At 40.9% G+C, this 25,579-nt stretch overlaps 1 protein-coding gene across 7 annotated transcripts in view; it reads right to left on the bottom strand.

Annotated features, from left to right (window-relative positions):
- The window catches only part of SUPT3H (SPT3 homolog, SAGA and STAGA complex component), a 426,525-nt gene that overhangs the window by 134,108 nt on the left and 266,838 nt on the right, over positions 1-25,579 (bottom strand). For all 7 annotated transcript variants that reach the window (XM_075923378.1, XM_075923381.1, XM_006120667.4 and 4 more), the window contains 2 exons: positions 6,104-6,190; positions 97-187 (listed from right to left, as the gene is read on the bottom strand). In XM_075923378.1, coding sequence (XP_075779493.1) covers positions 97-187; positions 6,104-6,190 — 178 coding nt within the window. The remainder of the gene's footprint in view (positions 1-96; positions 188-6,103; positions 6,191-25,579) is intronic.

Genomic DNA, 25,579 nt, shown 5'->3' on the forward strand with positions numbered 1-25,579 from the left:
GAGTGAAAACTAGTTAGATGGCTATATATTTTTGTTGGGATACACAGTGCACAATTTGATTATTTCTTTACAAAAGTATCTTAAAAGATTTTCTACCTTCAATTAGATCATCTTCTTCAATGCCTTTGACAATTTTAGATTTGTAGTCTCGGAAGAACATATATTTGAGCAGCCTTCTAAGTTTTTTCTATGGGAGGGAAAAATACATTGACAATTATTAAAATGTATACAAAAAATTGCTTTACAGAATAGGTATCATTATGGAACACACACTGTGTGTGTGTAGCAAGAGACAGAAAGTATATTATTCCATGTAATACATAAAATTAACTAAATATATCCAGATTCTTCAATTTTGCAGCAGCCCAATGCATAGGAAATCCCACTGACTGTAAAAAATCATAAATGTGAGCAGCTGTTAATTTGGGCCCTCTATGCATATATTCTAGTGGTAAAAATTCTATTGACTCTGGCCTAAATTTTCAAAAGTGACAAGTGATTTTTGGTGCCAAACCACGAAGGGGTCTAATTTTCAGAAGACTAATGCTCAATAGTTTCTGAAAATCAGGTCTACTTCATGTATCTCAAGTTGGGCACCCAAAATCATAATTTTCTTGTGAAAAATTTAGGCCTATAAACACACAGTTCCAGGAGCTCCTAATGAACATTAACCAATTTCCTCAAACACCTTCTTGGTGGTTTCTACTGTGTGCATGTCATATCCTATTATTAGAGAGGAATAATTTCAAATGATATGCCCAAAAAGCCCATTTTTCAAAATGAATGTATGTTTTAACAAAATTAGAAAATACAAACAATAGATGTTTCTCAGCTTTTCAGATTTCTTTGGTTTATTGTTTTTCCTTTACCTCTCTTTTCTATCCTTTCCCTATTTACTGACAAAAGGAAAAAAAGGGTGGGGGCTAAAAAAGGAGAAAGTGGGGAAGAGAAAAAGAAGAGGTATAAAGAAAATGGGGGAAAAAAGGAAACACATACTTTGAAAAAACTCAAAGAAAAGTTAGAATACAGGGCATCTTCCTCTATAAGTCACATTCATTCTGCATTAAAGTCGTTGAGGCTTGTAGTAACTGATGCGTTATAAGCCCTCCCATTCCTAGGGCTGCCAGATGGTTTAACCAAAAATACCGAAAACACTCTCTACCTCCCCCCCCCCCCCCCCCGCAAAAATACACCAGGGAAAAAATTCTGTTGAGAAAAGAAAGGGGGAGACCAAAAGACCCCAAGAGTTTTAAGCAAAAAAAAATTAAAAAATTAAAAAATTTAAAAAACAGCATGGCCCCTTTAAGAAATGCTTTTGAGGTTTTTTTGGCCCTAAAAAGCTGCCGGCAGCCGTCCGTCATCTTGTCTTCCTGCTCCGGGCCAAACCAGGTAAGCACCTGGTATTTTCACCTCCTGGGAAAATAGGTGTCCGGTATTTTCTGAATTTTTTTTTACCAGACAGGAGGCAAAAATACCGGACTGTCCGGGTCAATACCGGACACCTGGCAACCTTACCCATTCCCCATTCTTAAGTTGCACAAACCTTTCCCCCCACCACCAATTTGTACAAGTAGATGTCAGCTGCAGGAAAAAAAATCCCCGGTTTAAGTTGTTTCACTATGGGTACGTCTAAACTACATGGCTCCGTCGACGGAGCCATGTAGATTTGTTTTTTTGGCAAAGGCAAATGAAGCCGCGATTTAAATGATCGTGGCTTCATTTAAATTTACATGGCTGCCACGCTGAGCTGACAAACAGCTGATCAGCTGTTTGTCGGCTCAGCGCGCTAGTCTGGACGCTCCCCTGCCGACATCAAAGCCCTTTTTTGGCAGCCCCGGTAAACCTCATCCCACGAGGAATAACGGGGCTGCCGACAAAGGGCTTTGATGTCGGCAGGGGAGCGTCCAGACTAGCACGCTGAGCCGACAAACAGCTGATCAGCTGTTTGTCGGCTCAGCGCGGCAGCCATGTAAATTTAAATGAAGCCACGATCATTTAAATCGCGGCTTCATTTGCCTTTTCCTATCTGTCTAACCTACATGGCTCCATTGATGGAGCCATGTAGTCTAGACACAGCCTATAAGTCCAAGTTTTTTTTGAACGTATCTTGGACTTATAATGATGATGGCCTTTACGTGAAAATTTGATTGTTTTGTAAATCTGGGGAATGAAAATAATTGCAATGTTTAATCAAAGATCTTGCATTTATTGACTAGAGCACTTATTCATAGATTCCAAGGCCAGAAGGGAACATTGTGATCATCTAGTCTGACCTTCTCTATAGCACAAGTCTTCGGTTACCAACCATCCCCCGTTTCCCCGGGAGTCTCCTGGAATCTGGCTATATTTCCTGGAGGCCTGAGAAGCCAAACTGGGAGGTTTTAGGGTAATAAAAACTGGTGGAGCAATGGGGCAAGGCAGAGTATCCTGCATTCCCTAGGGGGTGGAGGCTCAGGATAGGGTTGCCAGGTGTCTGGTTGAAAAGGAACCCTGGCAACTCTGGTCACCATGGCTCACTGGGCTATTAAAAGTCCAACTGGTGACGGGGGATGAGGAGAGGGCCTGCAGCAGCTCTCTCTAAGGTGCTTGGAGGCAATGCAAGCCCCAGCGAGCAGGGGGCAGATCCCAGCAGAGGGGCTGGAAAAGGCAGCCAGCTGGGACCAGCAGGATTAATCCAGCCAGCAGCCACCCTGGTGGCCAGGGGCTCCCTGTGGAACAGGTATTGTGGCCTTTAAGGAAGTCATGTCATCCCCCTCCCTGCCAGGCCTGCTGCTCACCAGCCAACAGGAAAAGAAAGAGGAGCCAGGCCCAGGTCCTATCTGGCTGCAAGCAGCTGGTGGCAGGAAGGGGGCAGGGTGCACATGGCACTGTAGCCCACCCCCTTCGGGCTCATCTCAGAACCATACAACCATCAGGTAAGGAGCTGTGAGCTTGTCAGTCTCCTCCCGGATGAATGGACTATGCAGAATCATGGGGCTAAGGCTGGGCTGCTCTCCCCAGGAACAGGTCCATGCATAGTTGGGCAGAAGCTGGGCTGGGGGAGTATGAAGGAGATGGTCTGAGGTTCACTGCAAACAGAGGGGAATGGAGCTGGAGCTCCTTGGAAATGCTGTGAATTGGGCGACAGTGGGGGCCCCAGTGAGCCAGGGCAGCAGAGTTTACATTTGCCCATGGAATCTTAATTTTCAGCTTGGAATGTTTGCATTGCATCTTTAATTTCATGGCCACAAACTATTTCTTCCACAGAACCCCTGCGTCATTTAGTGCTCAGGATGGACAAAGCAGCTACTCAATATTTTATTTTCTCCTCATTGTTCAGTTTCCATACTTTTGAGTGCTTGACTTTGCAACCTTAACAATGTTCCTTGAACGTACGTTTTGCTTGTAACTTTCTACTTTCTTAAAAAGCAAACTAATAAAAATGGAATATCCATTCTGTGGCATTATATTGCCACCTCATGGGTCATCAGAAAGGTTGGAGTCTGTAGATCCACCACACAGACCTCTGCCCTTTAGACAAGGTACTATGTGACAGCAGTAGCAATTAGCACCCCTCTACTAGAGGGGAATGAAATTTTTTTTGTCAGTGAATTTCATAGATATTTGCTGAAAGTAGATGAATGGTGGGAATCTTGGGTTCCATTTCAGACTCTGGAGGAGAACCTATTTTACCATTTCTTTGCAAAGCTGTCCCTCCAACTTTTGCTCCCAGTCTTAGTCTACTTGCCTAGCCATCCAGTTCCTTCCCACCCCAACACCTCCTTGTCTTCAGACTCCTTGATCAGTGAGTTTCCGTTCCCCCATACTGGCTGAAACTTTGATGTCTTTCTTCCTTCCCTCCATCTCCAGGTGACCCCTTTCTTAAGTTACTCCCTTTGATGTCTTGTTCCCCCTTATTCATATGAGCTCCTCCTTGCACCTAGTTTTTTGTCCCAGTGCCTTTGGCTAGCCAATCCCAGCAGTCCTTCTGCATCCTAACTCCTTATCAGATCTCTTTCTTCTCCCCCACACCATCTCCATTACACTGTTTCCCATTTTCTGTCTTCTTGTCCAGCCAGTCTTTATCCCTTGCTCCCAATACATGTCTCCTTGTCCAGTCAGACCCACTTCCCCCAAAATCTATTTCCAGTCTCAGTCATGGGTTCCCCCGAACTCCTTGTTCCAATTTATTCTCCCCCATGGCAGCTTTGTCTTCTGTCCTCTCTGCATTTATACTGGACAGCTTCTTCCTTCAAGCTAACAAGGGGACACTGAAAGCACAGAGACAGGTTTCCTAGTCTTGGGCCATGTCTTCATTAAATAGAAGATCAATATTGCCACAATCAATCTTCTGGAATTTGATTTAGCAAGTCTAGTTAATTAGAAGGTGCCCTGGTCAGTTGCCAGTACTCTTCCTTCTGTGAGGAGGAAGGGAAGTTGACAGCAGCATTTACTTCCATCAACTTCCCACTGTGAGGATGGCAGGGAAATGCAAAACAAGGTACATCAACTTCAGCTAAATAATTAAGGTAGCTTGATTTGCGTATCTTGATTTGACATTCCCTTGTAGAGTAGACCGGGCCTCAGTTCTTGTAGCCTACCCAACATGTCCTGCATCAGCCCAGAGCTGACACAGTATGGAAAATCATGCTCAGTCACATCAGCTGGAGCATGACCATTATAAATGTAGTCCTTGGCATTGTTATCTGTTAACCTCTAGCAAGTCTCTACTGCACATGTGCAAACTGATTTTTCATAGGTTCATAACTTGACCTAATTTGGGTGCTTTTTCATGGGGATGGCAAAAACCATATTCCTGACATGTCTGTCAAATTTCACATTCATATTTCTCAGCATGAAGGGACTAGATCGTCTCAAAGCAAAAGTGGCCAAAACAGTGTATTTGTCCCTTGCTTAGTTCTTAGAAGTGTCAAAAACATTTTAGTCGCAATTTTCCAAAAATTTCAGCCTGAGGCAGACAAGAAAATTTTCCATCCAAATAGTTAAAGTTCAGAAATGTTATAAGCAACTGAAAATAAAGTCTTATAAAAGGCCACCTTAGGAACAGACGATGCTAGTAGCCCCTGATATAATAAAGAAACAATGGTCCCTGTTCCAAAAAGCTTATTATCTAAGTAGACAAGACAATGAGACACAACTGTGAAGAAAGAGGGGTTGTATATCTTGTTAATTCTTGGCCTTAAAATACTTTAGAATAATGTTGAATTGGCTAGAAGTCTATTAGATAGACTAGTTTATTTTAATAAAATATTATGTTCTTATTTTGAGGAAATTGAGGGTAAGAGGAAGGAAGTGAAGGTCAGTAGTGGAAGATTAATCAAGAGAAGAATTTGAAGGAGAAATGGCAAACAGGAACAGAGAAGGCATTTCATGTTTGGTGACAGTGCAAACAATTGTTGGTTGTGGAAGATGGCTGTCAATTAATAGACATTTTAAATGTCATGTAAAAGGAGATCAGAGGCCTGCAGAAGGATTGAAATTAGAAGGAACCATTCATAATAATGAAAGTAGAAGATGATTTTAGCTGCAATATGCAGGATTAACCAGAGCATACAGTTTGAAGGTGACAGTACTTAAAATGAGAGAGGAATAGGAAATTAACCAGGGTTTTAGAAGCTTCTTTGGGAGGGCAGGAGAGGGAAGAGAGATGGTTTGGGGAAATATAAAAATAGACATGATTTACCGACATCCTACATGCAGAGATGAGAAAGGACAGTGTGTGCCCAGTGTCACACCAGGATCCAGAGTTCAGTTAGTAGAAGCATGTTAGAATGATTGACAGTGATACAAATGGAGGGGAGGAAGGGGGAGATATAGGCTGAGGCTCATCATAGTGTTAATTATTATTGGAGAAGAAAACAACTCACTAGATCAAGTTTCCATCACTCTCCTAGGGCAGGTGAAAACAATCAAATGAAAAATCTACTGATATGTTGAAATTATTCTAGGTAATAAAACTAAACTAATAATGAAATTATTCTTATTATAAATTGCTATTCATAAGGATGCCTCCCCTGGTTTAAACTAAGTAAATGCATTAAACTAACAAATGCATTGTCTAACTTACAATTTATAACAAAAACTGACTAGCTTGTTACTGTACCTTATCTTTGCGCATCAAAAACAGAAGATCTTCAGCAGAGATAACTCGAGCTCCTCTTAGCTGAGAAACTTCAGCTGCTTGCTGCAACTAATAAAAACAAAGAAATGTTAAACTACTGCTTCTCTAACATAGGTTGTATTTACTATGTTTCAAAATAAGTTCAGATAAATACACTGTGGTGACATGCTGGAAAATATATATCATCTTAAAAATATAGGCTGGGACTTTCAAAAGTGCCTAAGGGAGTCAGTCATCCAACTCCCATTAGCCAAAATTCCAGCCATAAATTATATAAAGACAGAAAAACTTCTGGCATATCTCAGTAATCATAATGCTGCATTTAAAAGTAAAACCTCTTGTTTCTCAGCATACACCATTGTAATTTCTACCTTGTTTATTTTCTCTAATTCATTTGCTAGTGCACTGTAAAAAACAGACATGAGACCTCTAATGCAAAAAAGTAAAAAGCAAAGCTCTTTGTATAAATGGGCCAGACCAGCTAGCTGATCCTGCTGAGAATCTCTGAGCAATAGCAAATATTAATCTTATAAATATACATAAAGTCATTTTAGGGGAACGTGCTTCACTTCCAACCATACCAGTATTATCCATAACTTAGAAACCTTTTACACTCAGACTTAAAGGACACAAGAAAGAAATTTCATAGACTTATATCATGGCTGCCAACAGAGTGCAAAGGGAAAGAACTGCCTTCATCTACAGTGTCATCACTGTTGCCTAAAAGTTGTGCCTTTACAGATCAGCAAGACTTCCAAGTCCATGAGTCTTCTGTCCATGGATCATAGATCTCCTGAGAAAGCCTTTAACATATAATAATAATTAAAAAAACCCTTTTCATGAACGGCAGAGGGAGTGGCTTCAAGAAATCTGGGGTGAGTCCACTTTCAAGTCCCAAAGTAATCCACTTTAAAGACAATATAACACCAGTTGGCACTAGGCCTATGGCAAACTTATAAAGACCAAGTTGTCGGGCTAATAAGGACTAATCCAAAACTCAATAAAGTCACTGGATTCCTTCCCCTGAATCTAATGGATTTTGAATCAGGATGATGGTCACTTTGAATACCAGGTGGGGAGACCTAGAGTTCCAAGGTTTGGGAACATTTTCTTCCAGTTAGGAGGATTTCATTATATGATGTTGGCTTTCATAATTGTCTCTGTCAACTGGTAGGAGGAATACAATTGCATTAAAACTCATGTATACACCTGCAATATTATACAAAAGTATAAATCTCATTTCTTGTCATGCAAAAATGCCTTCATACTCCACTTTCAGAAATACATTAATGCACCTGAAAATAATTTGAAGAAATTCTATCCTTCATACTCATGCTAGCAATGGTTTCACTCAGCATCACTGGCTGAATAAGTATATTATTAATCTGAGCTCCCATGCTGCTATGTCTTGAAATAGACCTATTCAGAAGTTTAAAAGATCAACAAAAACAGTAGCTGTTTCTAATATCCAAAGGAGGGGAAAAAAAAGATTTTCATTTTGGCAAGTGTTCAGTGGGCAAAGGATTCAGTCCATAAATCATAATACTGGACTGCATTAATTTTTTTCCACACTAATCACATGCACACAAAACGTTAACTGTATCTGGTATATACAACACAAAACATACTGCATGAAAAGCTTCAGATTTTTCCTTGAAATGCTCACTTGGGCCTTTACAGCTACAGAGACCAGAGAGTTTTCAGGAATTCAGAAGTCACAGTAACATAATCTTACTTGAAACTGAACTGGAAAATGTAAGAATGTGAAAAATGATAGTTGTATTTTTTTGGCAAAGGCAAAACTGCTTCTTATTCTGATTAGTCTGAGGGCACACAAGGTACTTATATTTCCAGCATAAAATATAAAGAGGCAGGGTAAAAATATAAAAAGAATGGGTTGCATTTATCCCTGGTGTAACTCAATTCAAATCAATAGAGTTATCCTATGGGTGAATTTGGGCCAATACATTTATAAGTGTTTCAAAAACTGACCTTGGCATGGGCAATAATGCAACACAGCTTTTTCAAATATCATATAAAGCTGTAGAACTATTGAAACTGAAAAGATATCCTAGCGCAACTCTTTTCTGTGCAGAAAATACCATTGTTTAAGATACTTGCATTATCCTTACAACATTCTTCTAATCCCCCAAAAATTACATTTTAATTTTTGTCAAGTGCAAACAAAGCTTATTTTAAATTATAATGAAGGTGTGATCATGATACAAACAAATAAGGTGATGGCTTAAGTTTCTTTTACAACAAAATAATGGTATAAGCTAAGCACAAGGAGACTCAAGGAGTTCCTGAAATACTGTACAGGCAGTCCCCGACTTACGCGGATCTGACTTATGTCAGATCCGCACATACGAACGGGGCTTTCTCGCCCCGGAGCTCACAGGCAGCGGTCAGCCACCTCGACCTCTGGGGCGAGAAAAGCTGCTCCCGGTGCCCTTGGTCTGCTGGGGACTGTCTCCAGCAGACCAGGGGCACCGGGAGCAAAGCGGTCCCGCGCCAGGGCAAAGCCTCAGAGGCGAGGCACCCCCCCGCTGCCGCTTTGCTCCCTGTGTCCCTGGTCTGCTGAGGAGGGGGGGGGGGCGCAGCTAGTGTGCCCCCCCCAGCAGACCAGGCTTTTCTTGTGGACCCTGGGGCACAGCAGCTGGGGTGCTGCCGGTTGGTCCTGCAGCGCCGCTCTGGGCACTACTGGACCAACCCGGCAGCACCCCAGCTGCTCTGCCCCAGGCGTCCTGATTCAGCCGCTGCTGGTCAGTTTCAGCAGCGGCTGAATCAGGACTCCTGGGGCAGAGCAGCTGGGGTGCTGCTGGGTTGGTCCAGTAGCGCCGAGGAGCAGTGCTACTGGAGCAACCCAGCAGCACCCCAGCTGCTCTGCCCCAGACGTCCCCAAGTCAGCCGTTGCTGAAACTGACCAGCGCTGACTACAGGAAGCCCGAGGCACAGTTGCTCTGCCCCGGGCTTCCTGGAATCAGCTGCTGATTAGTTTCAGCAGCATCTGACTTGGGGTTCTTAAGTTGAATCTGTATGTAAGTCAGAACTGGCGGTCAGTTTCAGCAGCGGCTGAATCTGGACGCCAGTTCCGACTTACATACAGATTCAACTTAAGAACAAACCTACAGTCCCTATCTTGTACGTAACCCGGGGACTGCCTGTACTGATTTCAGCAGAATTATTCTAGGTTTACACTGGTATAAGTAAGATCAAAATCTGTCTTAATGTCCTTCGTTCATATCAATATTTTCTCTATTTTTTTCCATCCGTGTGCAGAATAAGTTTTGTCACGTGCACCAAAGCAGGTGCAGATGTGTACCACCCATAGAAACACATGCTGCCAACTGTGGGCACTCTACTAATCAGCTGTGCATCATCTGAATTGCTCCTAAGCATCTACCAAGCACACAGCTTACAGGGAACACTTGTTCATACCAACACAATAGGAGCCACATCCCTGAATTTTCTTGCTCTTGATGGCTGGTGCACCTCCTTACTTTAGTGAAAGCACAATGAAGCTCTGTATTTCATTTCTTCAATTTAAAAAAAAGGCAAAACAGAAGAGTATTTCTTGCATGCAAGGTTATAAAATATGAATTATTTATTCAGAGACCATAACTCCAAACATATTTATATGAGTAACTGGAATACATTCAGATAAATATGTATTTAGGCATTTTTTAAAAAGTATATACCACAGAGTCCACGTTGGGGGCAAAATAGGTATTTATAGTTTTAACCTACAGGTAATTGACTCATACAACCAGAATATCTGAGTGCAAAGCTGTAATTAGCATTATAATTAACTGTCCTATGTAACTGCCACAGAATTACTATTAATATGCAACACATTTCTTCGCTTCCTAGGGACTGAGGGACCTGTCTAAAGTAGGATGCCTATGATCACATTTCATGGGAAATGGGGATATCAGGAAATTGCACAGAGGACATATACTTTCACCATGCTCTGTAGTAGGGATGTAAAATCTTGGTTAATTGGTTAACCGATTAAGAGGGATCCCACTCCCCCTTGCCCTTGAACTTGGAGGTAGCTGGCAGCCAAAAGTGCGGCGGGGGGGGGGGGGGGGGGGGTTCTTCTGCTCCCGGCCTCCCTGCATGGGGGGTGGCTAGCTCCCAACCCCTGTGGGACTGGAGCAGCCCTCTGCCCATGATAGGTCAAAGGAGGGGGACTGCTCCTGGCTACCAGTTAACTGGTACCCAGTAAGCATCACCTGGTAACCTGTTCACATCCCTACTCTGCAGAACTCAGCTCTCTAGTAACTCCATGTGCATCATTGTGGCCTGTGGGAGTTTTGACTTCAATGGGAGCAAAATCAGCCTCTCAAGCGTAGTGGCATTTTTAAGGGTGGAACAGCCAGTGATGGACAAGTGGGTCTAATGCCACTGACCGTGTGTGTGTGTGTGTGTGTGTGTGTGTGTGTGTGTGTGTGTGTACACGTGCGCACGTGTGGGGGGACTAGTATAGGGGCTATGAAGATTATTCTCATTTTGAGGAGGGAGTAACAACTGGGAGTGACACTAGTGTCCTGGCCCCAGGTGAAGATGTAGAATTGTTTCCTACCATCGCCTTCTGGAGTTCCCTTGGCCTTACCCTAATCTAACGAGAGCATTCAGTGCTAACAATAGAACTTCCTGTAGTCTGACTACTGTACATTTTTATTTTTAAATTATTAAAAATGCTTAGTCTGTATTTGAAAACATTTGATTTTGAGCTATATTAATGCACAGGAAGCAACCAGATATATTGAGCCTTTTAAGAAAAAAAATCAAGCCCAAATTTCTCAAACTAAAAAAAAAAAAAAAGACCTCAGACTAGAATTATACTTTTATCACAGTCAAATCATGAATTTCTGAAAATGAAAATGCTGAAATAACCATTACTATAATGGTGCAAACGACTTCACGAAAAATAAGTGTATTTCACAGTCTTGCATATTACAAAGAAAGTAGTAAATACTGTAACTATATTTTAAAATGTGAGAATACTGGGGAATAATATTTTAAAACTAGAGTGATTAACTAGAGTATGCTAATATCACTGTAGGGCTGTTTAGTTTTCATTCTCTTTCCTTCTTTTTGTAACTTCTGCAAAATATAAATTTGGTTAAAGAAGAACTCACACAGCTGTGACAAAAACAGTTACTTCAGTCAGTTACTGTCTGTTTTTTCACAATGAACTTTTTCATAGACTACCGTATTTTCCGGCGTATAAGGCGACTGGGCGTATAAGACGACCCCCTAATTTTCTAGTTAAAAGATAGGTTTTCGTCTTATACTCGCTGTATAAGACTACCCCCCCCTTAAGAGGCCAACCGGCAGCGCCCCAGCGCCCCTCCACCTCCCCGGCTTTGCTCCCGGTGTCCCTGGTCTGCTGGAGACGGTCCCCAGCAGACCAGGGGCACCGGGAGCAAAGCCGAAGCGGCGGCGGGGTGCCGCGCTTCTGAGGCTTTGCTCTGGCAAAGCCTGAGAGGCACAGGACCCCGCCACGGCTGCGGCTTTGCTCCCGGTGTCCCTGGTCTGCTGGAGACGGTCCCCAGCAGACCAGAGGCACCGGGAGCAAAGCCGCAGCCAGGGAGATGCGGAGCAGCTTTTCTCGCCCCGGAGTACACGGGCGGCGGGACCGCGAGGTCCCGCAATCTGTGTCCTCCGGGGCGAGAAAAGCCCCGTTCCTACCTGCAAGTCGGGGACTGCCTGTATACCCGGCGTATAAGACGACCCCCGATTTTTGGGGGATGTTTTTTAGCATAAAAAGTCGTCTTATACGCCAGAAAATACGGTACATCTAGACTGCAGGCTTCTTTCAGAAGAAGCTTTTCTGGAAGAGATCTTCCGAAAAAACTTTTCCAAAGGAGCGCGTCCATGCTGCGAAAGCGCATTGAAAAAGCGACCTGCTTTTTCAAAACTGAATGGACACTATCTCACATTTAAACTGTGATTACTATAGAGGGAGTGGCCACCAGGGCACCAGCTTTTTTTCCGCTTTCCTCCTATTCCGAAAGGACTCCCTCTTCCCTGTCCACACTCGCCTTTTTCCACATAGAAAGAGGATTACCAAGGCTGGAAAAACCCCTCTGTTCTTTTGATTTTCTTTCGAAAGAATGCGATTACAGTGTGGACGTAATTGAAGTTTTTTCAGAAAAATAGCTGTTTTTCTGAAAAAACAAACAAACCTCTGTAGTGTAGACATACCCATAGTGCACAACTGTTGCACACATTTTTAAGAAAATATTTTAATAAAACAGATAAAAGGCCGGAAACCAAACAGGCTATATTGGTGGAACAATCATTATAGTTCTTAAATTACCTTTAAAGTGGTTACAGTAAAAAATAATGCTTTAGGAAATTGTGTTTTTGCTTTCATTATGAGGGTACATTAAATCTCAGTTCACCTTGTTACACCTTTGGGATTTTTATGGATTATCAAAAAAACAATTATTTTCATCTTCCACTATGCTAGAAAGGTGCAACAATAGCTTATTTTGAACTCAGGTACAGTGCTGTAAATAGCTCTTAGTATATTCTGTACATACCACCCCTTTACCCTTTGAAATCATGTAATTGTCAGATGCAAACATAGTTTTTAATTTTAGGCTTTTTCATATGCACCATTTTTATAAGCATCTAAAGCCTTCTCCAGAAATTCTAGTTTTAATTTACAGTAGTAGGGAATAATATTAATAAATAGTTTTACAAGTCAGCACTATATACTCTTTAGACTGAGACACAGTGCACAGAGAAAAACTACCTGTACATTATGTGGTCTATTACCACAGCACTATTGTAGGTAAAGATTTGGGAGAAACACAGTCTTTAAAATGCGCAACTAAATTCCTTCACTGTGTTCTGAAAAAGTAAGCTTCATTTGCAGGTTGATAGATTTCTGTTAATTTTTTCCAATGATCAGGAAGACATAATCAAGACTAATATATTTTCTTGAAGTGTATGTAATGGAGCAACAAGGTGCAACTTAGAGACTACACTCTAATATTATATGCTGAGGTCCTTAGCGGGGTATAGACCTTTGCTAACCCTCCTCAGAGGGAGAATTTCAGCACTCTAAATTGACATTGTGACATGTATCTCAACCGTAATCTGGACAAGGAGAGTTTAGTTCATCCTCCATTGCAATTCAGTTTTTGGACGTTCAGATGACACTGCCTTCAAGTATCATTTGTGATTTTTTTTAAATGTGGATATTTGCTCACTAGCATCTAGACAGAAGCCACAATGTTATTTTCATGATTCCCTCATGGTAGCCATGAGAGAATAGCTTTCAGATGTCACAGCTTGGGCAATATTCAGAGCAGGGATGTCGACCATAAAGGAGCAGCAGCACTTGCCAAATTTTCAAGGTTGTCAGCTTCCTTTTTATCTTTCTACATGTGTTTCAGGATCTAGCTATCTGTTCTGTACTAAAAATAAGCAGGTGGTTTAGGGTGCGAAGAGGACAACTACAAGAAAACAGAAAGCTGTTTGTGGCCGTGATACATGTAAAGGACTAGAAATCTAAACAGACTTTGGGCCAGGTTAGACCTGGAAGATCAGCTTAAGGTACACAACTCCAGCTATGCAAAATGTGTAGCTGGAGTTGGCTTACCTTAAGCCAAGGGTGAGGAACCTTTTTTGGGTTGGGGACTGCTGACCCACAGAAAAATCAGTCAGGAGGCTCACACCAGTAAGAAGCAAACAGAACAAAATAAAACAACAACAAACAAAAAACCCACTTATGTGGCCCCCGACTGAGAAGGAGAAGGACACTCCACACTTTCCCCTCCATACCAGAGCCCAGTGGGGCTCAGGATAGATTTCGTGTGCTCCAGCCCCAAAGTGCAGGGACTGGAGTGCCAGCGTGGGCTCCCCAGTGCTGGGGGCGGAGGGAGCCCTGGGCCTTGGGACCTGATACAGGGAAGCTGAGGGCCACTCCAGCCCCCAGGCCTGAACTTCCGCACCCTGCCGTAAGCCAAGCCGGGGCAGTGTCCACACTGAGGGAAGACAATGGAAGCAAACTCTCCCATTGGCTTCTCTTACTTCTCAGAAAAGGAGGAGTATTAGAGGCTGGCGGGAGCTGCTCTCAGTGTTCAATTTACGGGTCTATACTAGACCTGCTAAATGGAATGCTTTCAGAAGATCAACCTCCAGCGCGTTGATCTCCTAGTAAGTATAGATGTGCACTGAGAGCGCCACTTATTCAGGAACGTTGGCAAGAAACCTGACTTCCTTGTATAGCAGTAACTCCCAGAGGCCCCCATTGTGAATTTCCAATGAACCACCCGGAGAACAAAAAGAATGTGGCCAAGAAGTGGCTTTGAAAATACTGTAATACAGACAAGTATTTGGCAGGATAGAACCCTGCACCCCAATTTTTTCACTTATTCCAGCGAAAGAGAACCCCTCAATTTGAAAATCGCTGATTTGAAAATCCTCTTATTTCATCAGCCTCACCTGAGCACACAGTCTATCTGGCTCCAGTGGTATATCAACCTAAAGGCATAGAGATGCCACAGAGCGGTCTTCAGATTATTCTAATGTATGTTGGGGAGGACGAGCCTTACATCAGATTGCAGGATGAATGGAGGAACTTTGCACTCCTATCTCCAGAACTACACCATGTACATATTGTCTATATTCCAGAAACCGGCCTCCTGATTCCCTCTGAACGTTTAAAAATCTATTATGGTTATAAAAATAAATCCTACCGATTACTGTAATGAAGAGAGCATAGTGGGAAGTCGTACCAGCCTGTTTGTATTGTGCACTTCACAAATTTTGAATATAGTCAGCTTCACTATTTTATTGATTTTACAAATCCCTTCTTAGGGCTTGTAAAAGGGCATTTGCCAATGACAACAGATCTGAAACAGAAGAGTTAGCAAGCAGCATGCATACGTTTACAGGAATTAAAAAGGGAAGAGAAGTGTTTTTCAGCCTGTTCCATGTTGTTGCTCCTTATCTCTTGCAAAAGACCCTTTTAAACATAAAGGTTGCATCTATACAGCAGTTATTTTGGAATAACGACCATTATTCCGAAATAACAATATAAGCGGCTACACAACAATTCCGTTATTTCGAAATAAATTCAAAATAACAGACAGCTTATTCCAACTTCTGTAAACTTCATTCAAAGAGGAATAACGCCTATTCCAAAATAGCTATTTCAGAATAGCAGTAGTGTGCACGCTCCACTGCTGCTATTTCAAAATAGCTCCTCCACAGGGTCATTCAAAGTAATCACTCCCTAGGGCCGCCTGGTGCTCTAAATCAAGGTAGCATGTCCACATTAGGGAAGCATTCCTCGGGCTAATTATGAGGCTTCCCTGTAGTGTGGATGTGCTATTTCGAAATAAGCTATTTCAGAGTATTTCTTCTGGAATAGCATATTTCAAAATAAGCGTGTAACGTAGACATACCCAAACAGAAAAGAAAAATCCAGCCAGTCATTTTTTTAAACTTGATGGATCAAGTGGAGTAATAGTTTACACATAGTGTGGAGTGAATTTCATACCAGTAGACATCCCTGCACAAACCCTGAGTTCTACTCTGGGGGCTGAGATGGGCATAGGATATATTTCATCTACGGAGAACATTTAAAAAGGAGGGGAAAAAAGAAAATAAAGAGAGATAACTGAATGCTACTTATTAAACAACATTATGGTGCAAGCTAAAAGGGTTTGCTATCTTTACACTGAGGCATGATGAATATTACAATCCACATCTGACTCAAAGTGCTGGACAAGCAATCCAGCCCAAACTGTGTTACCTAGTTCCACTTTGTGTATTTAAGGAGCACATTCCTTCTAAATAAATATGTCTGACTGCCCATTCATGATTCCATAGTGCTGCTTTTCCATACAAATTAATTTATAAAGCTATTAGAAATACATAACTGAACCATTCTTTGAGGTTTTCTTAAATAGGCACTGAATACAGTTTATGTTTTCTGATACTTAAGCTATTAGTTTAAATGTTATTTCTTCTGTGCTGATTATTTCTATTCTTCCCCCAGTGTTTATTACAATATGTATGAGGTTTACATTATACAGGTTGAACCTGTCTAGTCCAGCACTATCTAGTCTGTCAACATCCAGAGACTGGCATGATTTTAGTTACTTGGTATCCGCTTATCATGGGTGTGGCCAAGTTTCCTATGAAGTTTGTTTACAGCCATCAGTCCTGGCGCTCTTAGTGTTCTGTGCTGTTATTTTTCTCTAATTTACCCATAAATGTCTTCTTAGAGACCAGAGAGCAGTGGAAGTGCTGGTAATGCTGCTAGGCATAAGCTTGTTTTTATGCAGTATCTGCTTATTCCCTTGTGTCAATACAGTAACAACACTAATATTTTGTTATGAAGAGAGCTGATAAGCTTTGGCCAGGCATAGACTTATATAGGATGTGTCAGTACAGTCATACAATAGGCAGCATTTCAAGTGCTGTTCCACCATTTATTTGCCTTAGTGAAACAAAAATAAAGAGACCTAAAACTACAATATTCACCTCCTGTGGTTCAGCAAATTTTCTGGTTCAGCACCAGTCAGGTCCTGAGGATGCTGGACTAGAGAGATTCAACTAGTATTGCAATTTATTCTCCTATGATTTCAAATGCACTTGACAGCTAAAGCCAGGCACCATTTAGGATTATTTTGATGTAATTCCTCTACTTTACAAAATTAGGTAATTGTTCTTTGTTGGGTTACACTCTATGCTAAGATTGTAAAATTAAAAGTGTCCAGGAGTCCTGTGGCACCTTATAGACTAACAGATGTATTGGAGCATAAGCTTTCATGGGCAAAGACCCACTTCGTCAGATGCATGTAGTGGAAATTTCCAGAGGCAGGTATAAATATGCAGGCCAGAATAAGGCTAGAGATAACGAGATTAATTCAGTCAAGGAGGGTGAGGCCCACTTCTAGCAGCTGATGTGGAGGTGTGAACACCAAGAGAGCAGAAACTGCTTTTGTACTTGGCTAGCCATTCACAGTCTTTGTTTAATCCTAAACTGACGGTGTCAAATTTGCAGATGAACTGTAGCTCGGCAGTTTCTCTTTGAAGTGTACCGGTAGTTCGGAATAGGAATCCTAGTCTGAACTACCTAGTTCGAGCCCCGTGTAGCCGTGCTGCACGGGGTTCGAACCAGCGGGGTTTTAAAAATGGCGGCTCCCCGCTTATGCAAATGAAGCCCGGGAAATTCAAATCCCGGGCTTCATTTGCAAGTGCGGTATGCCTACATTACCCTCCTAGTTCGAACTAGGGGGGTAGTGTAGACATACCCTATGAGGGCAGAGTTGGCACCGAGGTTTGTTGCATGGATTGGTTCCTGAGTTAGAGTTATTGTGGTGCGGTGTATAGTTGCTGGTGAGAATTTGCTTCAGGTTGGCAGGTTGCCTGTGGGTGAGGACTGGCCTGCCTCCCAAGGCTTGTGAAAGTGAGGGATCATTGTTAAGGATGGGTTTTAGATCACTGATGATGCATTGGAGAGGTTTTAGCTGAAGACTGTAGGTGATGGCCAGTGGTGTTCTGTTGGTTTCCTTCTTGGGCTTGTTTTGTAGTAGGAGTCTTCTGGGTACATGTCTGGCTCTGTTAATCGATTTCCTCAGTTCCTTGTGCGGGTATCGTAGTTTCAAGAATGCTTGGTGGAGATCTTGTAGGTGTTGGTCTCTGTCTGAGGGGTTGGAGCAGATGCGGCTGTACCTTAGTGCTTGGCTGTAGACAATAGATTGTGTGATGTAGACAATGGATCTCCCTGGACACACAGTAGCAGATTTAAAGGTAACCATCCTGCAGCAAAAAACTGTCAAGACCAGACATCAAAGAGAAACTGGTGAGCTACAGTTCATCTGCAAATTTGATACCATCAGTTTAGGATTAAACAAAGACTGTGAATGGCTAGCCAAGTACAAAAGCAGTTTCTCCTCTCTTGGTGTTCACCCCTCCACATCAGCTGCTAGAAGTGGGCCTCACCCTCCTTGACTGAATTAATCTCATTATCTCTAGCCTTATTCTGGCCTGCATATTTATACCTGCCTCTGGAAATTTCCACTACATGCATCTGACGAAGTGGGTCTTTGCCCACGAAAGCTTATGCTCCAATACATCTGTTAGTCTATAAGGTGCCACAGGACTCCTTGTCGCTTTTGCAGATCTAGACTAACACGGCTACCCCTCTGACTGTAAAATTATGAAGTCTCGAAAGGGTAGCCATGTTAGTCTGCAACTAAAAAAGCTTACAACAACTGTACAATGGTCCTGTAGCACCTTAGAGACTAACAAAATATATAAATAGTATTTTGAGCTTTCATGGACACAAACCACTTCTTAAGATGCAGAATATGTTGAGGGACTGGATGGGCCATTATATTCAACACCCAAATTACGTCAAAAGCTAAGTATCAGGCATTTACAGCCTACTCTATAAGCCTCATTTACCACGGACACTTTAACTGACACGATTTTTCCTTTCTCTTCCTCCTCTCCCCTCTTTTTCTGCTTTATATTTCAAACTCTATGTAACTCTTGCTCCATTGCTGTTATCTGAAGAAGTGGGTTGTGCCCTCGAAGGCTCATGATGCCATCTACATGTTTTGTTAGTCTTTAAGGTGCTGCAAGACTATTAGGGGGGTTTTTTAAGTTTTTTCTAGTTACAGACTAATTAAGCTACTCCTCTGAAGCTTTTTTTTTTTTTAAGTTATTCTAATTATGTGCATCGTTGTTAGCATATGAATGTTTCCTCCCTATGGTGTTACACAGGAGTGGGCAAAAGGGCCTCCGCAAGCTGGATCTGGCCTGCCAAGCATGTGAAGTCTCCTCCCACCCTGCAAGGGGCTCAGCACTTAAAGTCAACCACCAGTTGCTGCTCAGCAGATGGTTAACTCTAAGCACGGCGCTTCCTTGCAGGGCGGGGCAGGGAGCCAGAGACTTCATGTGCACCCCTTCCCCAGGCCCTGATTGAGCTAGGGGCAGCCGGGGGGAGCACGAGAAGTCTCCTCCCACTGCCAGGGGCATGGGTACCTAGAGGGAACCACCAGCTGTTCAAAACAGCTGGCGGTTCTCTCTGGAGGTGGGGCAAAGACTTTGCACGCTCTCTCCACCCCCAGACCAATCAGGGTCTGTGCGTGGGGAAGCATGGAAGTGTCCTGGCCCTGCACTTCCACCCGAGGCCCTGTCCCTTTCAGGTAGCCCGGGGCCACTTCAAACATTTCTGAAGTGGCCCCTGATCAAAAATTATTGCCCACCCCTGGTGTTACAGAAAGTAGCATTTATTCAAATGCTGTATCATTAAATTGATTATACAGGGAAACAGTATTTATTCTATATTTATTTAATCAAATTAAATGCAAGATACTAAATAAATACAATTCTCTCTTGTGTCAGTGCTATTCAGTGACCTTTAGCAGGGTTACCCTGGAGAGGCTTTAGCTTAAATAAAACGGTAGATATAGCAAACCTTTACAGATATATAAAGCAGAGCTGGTTGAAAATGTGTTCTATGTAATTCAAAACGAAGCAATACTTATCTGGTTTCCATTTTTGTCATAAACCAGGAAATTAATACACATTCACCTATTCAAAAATGAAGATTAAACTCATTTTTGGTATGCCCGAAGTTCACAAAATATTACCAGGGAGGAAAAAAAAATTCAAATGAAAATCAAAGCAGCATTCAGCCGCTTTCTCATGGAATGTGATGCAAAGAGACCAGACAGACCAAATGCTTTAGATAAAATTTAAGTTGTGAAGAACTAGGGCATTGACTATAGAGAACACATACAACAAATGGTTAAGAAAAAGTTTCACTGTTAGGTGGGCAAAATGGAAAAAACATTAAGATTTGACCAAACAGAACAAAATGGTGGCAAAATGGATATCAATAAAGGGCTTAAGAATCATTAACAAGGCTAGCCAAGGAGCCATTTAGTGTACCCAGAGATAAAATGATTTATTATGCTAGCCTTAAAACCCTGATTAAACATGTAATTCTGCCTCCTACCTGATAGTTCTGTGCCAGTGGACAGGGGGAGAAAAGTTTCGACCTCTCAGGTGATCTTTCAAGTGAAGAACTGAATTTGTAAGGATTTGTGCTGCACTGCAGTTTTCAGACTGAAAGGCCAATTTCTAATTCTCGCCCAAGAAAGCCCTTCACCAGGATTAGAAGATATAAAAATCAAAGACGTCATCAGTATGACACTGAAAATTTCTTCATAATGAACTTCAAGATTATTCCTAAGCAATGTATCACAAAAATAAAGCTAACATGGATTCTGAAACAAAATTGATATTCTAGAGTTTTGGCCACAAAAGCACAAGAGTTAAAAATTAGTTGTAATCCTTGGTACACGATTATATAATCAAGTAACTAATTAAGGAGATACTAATGTTTCTGTAATACTCTACAACTAAAATGTCCAAGGAAATGAAATGTAAACAAAATATAAATGAGATAATTAACTAAAATAACATTTTTCAGAAGAAATGACATTAAGGCCTTCTCTCCAAATCTCACCTTCAAAGCTTGGAGGAGTAATGGTAGTTCGGACTAGGAACGGTAGGAAGCCTAGTCCGAACTACCTAGTTCGTGCCGCGTGTAGTCGCGCGGCACGGGGTTCGAACCAGCCGGGATTTAAAAATGGCGGCGCCCAGTTTATGCAAATGAAGCCCGGGAAATTCAAATCCCGGGCTTCATTTGCAAGTGCGGTATGCCTACATTACCCCGCTAGTTCGAACTAGCGGGGTAGTGTAGACATACCCTTAGTCACTTAGGTGCTTTTGAAAACCCTACCCGACTGCTCGAAAAGAAAACTAAATGTCGGTATCACATATACCTTACTACTGTACCTACTTAAAGGCACCTGAGGAAAGGCTAAGACTAGTTGGGGGGAACAAGCTTGCTTTCTTGATAATTATTCTCAAACTGAATTTATCTAAAACATTTTTGACATGAAGCTAGCATAAAAATCTTTTTATCTTCGGGTACATTGATTGGCTTCTTGACAAGCATAACTATTCAAACAAAAGGAAACAAGCTTATTTAGCAACATCATCTGTTTCAGGAAGATATGTTTCAGCTAACTAATTTTGTATTTGCGTTTCCAATTCACCATATCACTTAAATAATGTTCATACTAATTCTTCAAGAAATAGGAGGAATCCATTTTTTTCTGGAGACTTTGTTTTCATTGCATTAGAGAGTATTGTGAAGTAATTATAGTAACTAATACAAATTAACAGTATGATTTCATGATAAATATAATTACAAAAGACAAAAATGAGATTTCATTAGAATATCAATATAAGCAGCATGCAAACGAAGTTAGAATAAGAAATGCACAAAGCATTTAGTTTCAGCATTCTGTTTTTAGCAGTATAACATATAGTTAAACTAATATATAATTTGGTAGTTACAGTTATCCCTCAAAATACTTCAATCGTTGATTCAATTTTTTATTCACAGTATTAAGGGAAACTATCTTTCAGTTCGTAAAGGAAGTATGATCAGAATATATACAAATATGATTTACGGAAAACAAAATTCTCTTCACAGGAAATATTTAAAGTCACAAAATCTCCACTTAGTTTCAACATGAATGATATTTAACAAATAAAGGCTAAAATGTGAGGATAGCAACACTGTTAAATATGAGCTTTCTGGGGCAGCAATGGTCTTATTACTCATGTATAATACCTCTCACAACAAGGCCCTGAATCCCCTTGGGCCCTGCCTGCACTTCTGTAATAGACAAATAATGAATATAATTTTAATATTTTGGATAAGTATTTAAGATATAAATTTAATGAACTGACAACAGCACACGACTCTTCAAAAACATAAGTCAGCAAAATTCCCCTCAGAACTACTTAAATATCTTGCACTTAAGACAGATGGAGACACAACATGAGTAAGTATCCATGTAAGTAATGTGGGCTAGGGAAAGTGTTGGCCAGAAAAATTCCATCTACATGAAACTGTGATGAAAATAAGAACAATAAATTGATAGAATTTGTGGAAAATATTTCTCTTTTCCCACGAGTTCCAGATTTTTAAAAAATGCAAATGGGGAACTGCATAAGAAAAATTGTTTTGTTTTTCAACCAACCGAGTATTACTGTTGTTACAGGCATCTTATTGAAGTGATTTTTTTTAAATAGCCATCAAAGAATTGTGCTGTGAGTAATAAGAATATGGAAGAAGGTGTGAAGATCAGAATTGGATTTTTCAGAGGTGGATGAAAAACAGTGAAGTAGAAGATAAGAGAAAAATGCAGGTCAAATGAAAAGAATACAAAGAAATGCAAAGTAGCATAAACATGAACTTTGAACAAGAGATATTTCTACATGAAAAATAGCACAGAATCCCAAGTTTTATTTAATGTGCATTCTTTAATTAGCATTCATTTCCCAAGGACATTGATTTGAATGGGCTGTTTCACATCACAGACAGAAAGGATCACTTTTAAGCTGTGAAAGGGCACAGAAAAAAATAAACAAGCCTGCTGAACATAATTTCCTCTTTATTGCTACTGCAAAGTTATGAAATGAAATCTATTATTTAATTACATTGGATCAAGCAACAGGAAGAGAAGGGAGTGTTCAAGTCACAACATCCCTATAAGAATAAATTACTATACTTCCTTTTGAGCAGAAGACAGTTTAAATGTATGGGTTCAAATTATCCAAACAGTTCAAATCAAACTACTAAGGTGGTGAGGGACTTCTTTATTGAGGCACAGAACACTGCAAATGCACTCTAAAAATGTTAATCAAAATATATGTTGAAAGTAGAAAATAAAAATCAGCCATTTCTACCAGAACACCCTTTCAACATTTGGGAAAAACAAAACCTCCGCCTTCATTCAATATTCTCCTATAACTTGAAGAGAGCCTCACAACTGTACAACAATTTCTAATATTGGTTTGCCTTTTACATTTTCTGTGTTGAAGACTGTTTTAGTTTACCATCAAACCGCCAAAATTTGTCTGGCTATTACAACCAAAGTTTTATTAGCCACACAGGATTTACCTTAGTTATGCTTGAGTAATGTTCGCTAGATCTTCCAAATGTAATACATTAGGAAATAAACCCCTTTAACTTTTTCTCTGTGGATTATAATCTTGGCAGAAAGAGAGTATGGATTTTTTAAACATTAATGAAAAGATAAGTGTCATTCTATCATACTTTGCATCTGGCATAGACCCCCCCCCCACAACTGAAAGAGCATTAGTCACATTCTGTAGTCTCTTATATCATACATAGTCCTATTGACTTCAGTGTAGGTCATCTGGAATATGAGTAGAGAATTACACCAGATAGTATTTAGTTATTAAAAGTATTTCATCTACTAAAGTATAAAACTTTGCTTCTAAGGGATTCGTACTATAAGAAATAAATAACACTCCATGCAATGGCTGCACTTAAAAAATTAGGGTTTTTTTTAATATATTTTAAAATTTAGAGAGGCATTCCCTACACTAGAAAGGGAGAATACTGCTTGACTGCTAATATTTGTCAAAACTGAAAACAAATATTAAAGTAGAATTGTACTTCACAGATAACCTTCAAGTAAAACATAACAATGAATTATTTGGAAGCAATTGCATATAAGTTTCAAGTCCCGATGTGAAAAATGTTTATCATAGAATCATAGAATACTAGAACTGGAAGGGACCTTGAGAGATCATCAAGTCCAGTCCCCTGCCCATATGGCAGGACAAAGCACCATCTAAATCATCCCTGATAAATGTCTGCCCAACTTGCTCTTAAATATCTCCAGTGATGGAGATTCCACAACCACCTTAGGCAATTTATTCCAGTGTTTGACCACCCTGACAATTAGTAAATTTTCCCTACTGTCCAACCTAAACCTCCCTTGCTGCAATTTAAGTCTATTGCTTCTTGTCCTATCCTCAAAGGCCAAAGAGAACAATTTTTCTCCCTCCTCCTTGTAACATCCTTTTAGATACTTGACAACTGATATCATGTCCTCTCTCTGTCTTCACTTTCTAAACTAAACAAGCCCAATTCTTTCAGTCTTCCCTCATAGGTCATGTTTTCTAGACCCTTAATAATTTTTGTTGCTCTTCTCTGGACTTTCTCCAATTTTTCCACATATTTCTTGAAATGTGGTGCCCAGAACTGAACACAATACTCCAACTGAGGACTAATCGGTGCAGAGTAGAACAGAAGAATGATTTCTTGTGTCTTGTTCACAACACTCCTGTTAATACATCCCAGAATCATGTTTGCTTGTTTTTGCAACAGTGTCACACTGTTGACTCATATTTATCTTGTGTTCCACTATGACCCCTAGATCTCTTTCTGCAGTACTCCTTCCTAGACAGTCGCTTCCCATTCTGTATGTTTGGAACGGATTGTTTCTTCCTAAGTGCACTACTTTACATTTGTCCTTATTAAACTTCATCCTATTTACCTCAGAACATTTATCTAGTTTGTCCAGATCATTTTGAATTATGATCCTATCTTCCAAAGCACTTGCAAACCTTCCCAGCTTGGTATCATCTGCAGACTTAATCATCATACTCTCTATGCCATCATCTTAACTGTTGAAGAAGATATTGAATAGATATCGGTCCCAGAGCAGACCTCTGCAGAACCCCACTTGTTATGCCCATCTAGCAGGATTGTGAACCGTTAATAACTACTCTCTGAGAATGGTTATCCAGCAAGTTATGCACCACTACTACAGCAGCTGTGGCCGACAGAGACCTGGGCCTTTCAAATCACTCCCAGAGCTCCAAGAATTGTACTCCAGGTGGTGCTGAAGGGCTGACTGAGCTAGTTCCACCAGAGGCCCCACCCCTTCCAGGGCACAGAGCCACCCCACCATCTTGCCCAGTTGCACGGCAAATCTGTTGGCCACTCTTCATCATTCCGCTTCTTGTCTGGCAGCACCAGTGCCAGCGATGACCAACCTCTTATCTGTTCCTTCCAGAAGTATCACTAGGCTTTCTACTTTGCCATCCCTTATGCCAAAACTAACCTCTCCTCCTTCACAAAGGTCTGGAGAGCCACTTGTGCCCGTAAGAAATCAACCAAAGTACTATGGCTAAGCTCATGGGAAAATGTGCAAAACTGATATTTATTTATGCAATTACAAAACAAAAAATTAGAATGTCACAAATGTACATACAGTTATTATTCATAAGGATTCCACTAGCGCAAACATAATTCTGCATGCTTAACTTTGTAAATTTAACATTCTCTTAATGTAAATTAACTTATTTTGTTTTTGGAAGGAATGACTCCTACCTTCTTAGATTTTAAGGCCAAGAGGGACCATTAGATCATGTAGTCTGATCTCCTGTAAAACACAGGTTATAGACTGTCATCCACTACCTTAGCACTGACCCAAAAAACTTGAGTTTGACTAATGTGTATCTTCCATAAAGGTATTCACTCATGATGTGACAACATCAAAAACTAGA

This window comes from Pelodiscus sinensis, chromosome 3 (genome assembly GCF_049634645.1).
Source record: "Pelodiscus sinensis isolate JC-2024 chromosome 3, ASM4963464v1, whole genome shotgun sequence".
NCBI lineage: Eukaryota > Metazoa > Chordata > Testudines > Trionychidae > Pelodiscus > Pelodiscus sinensis.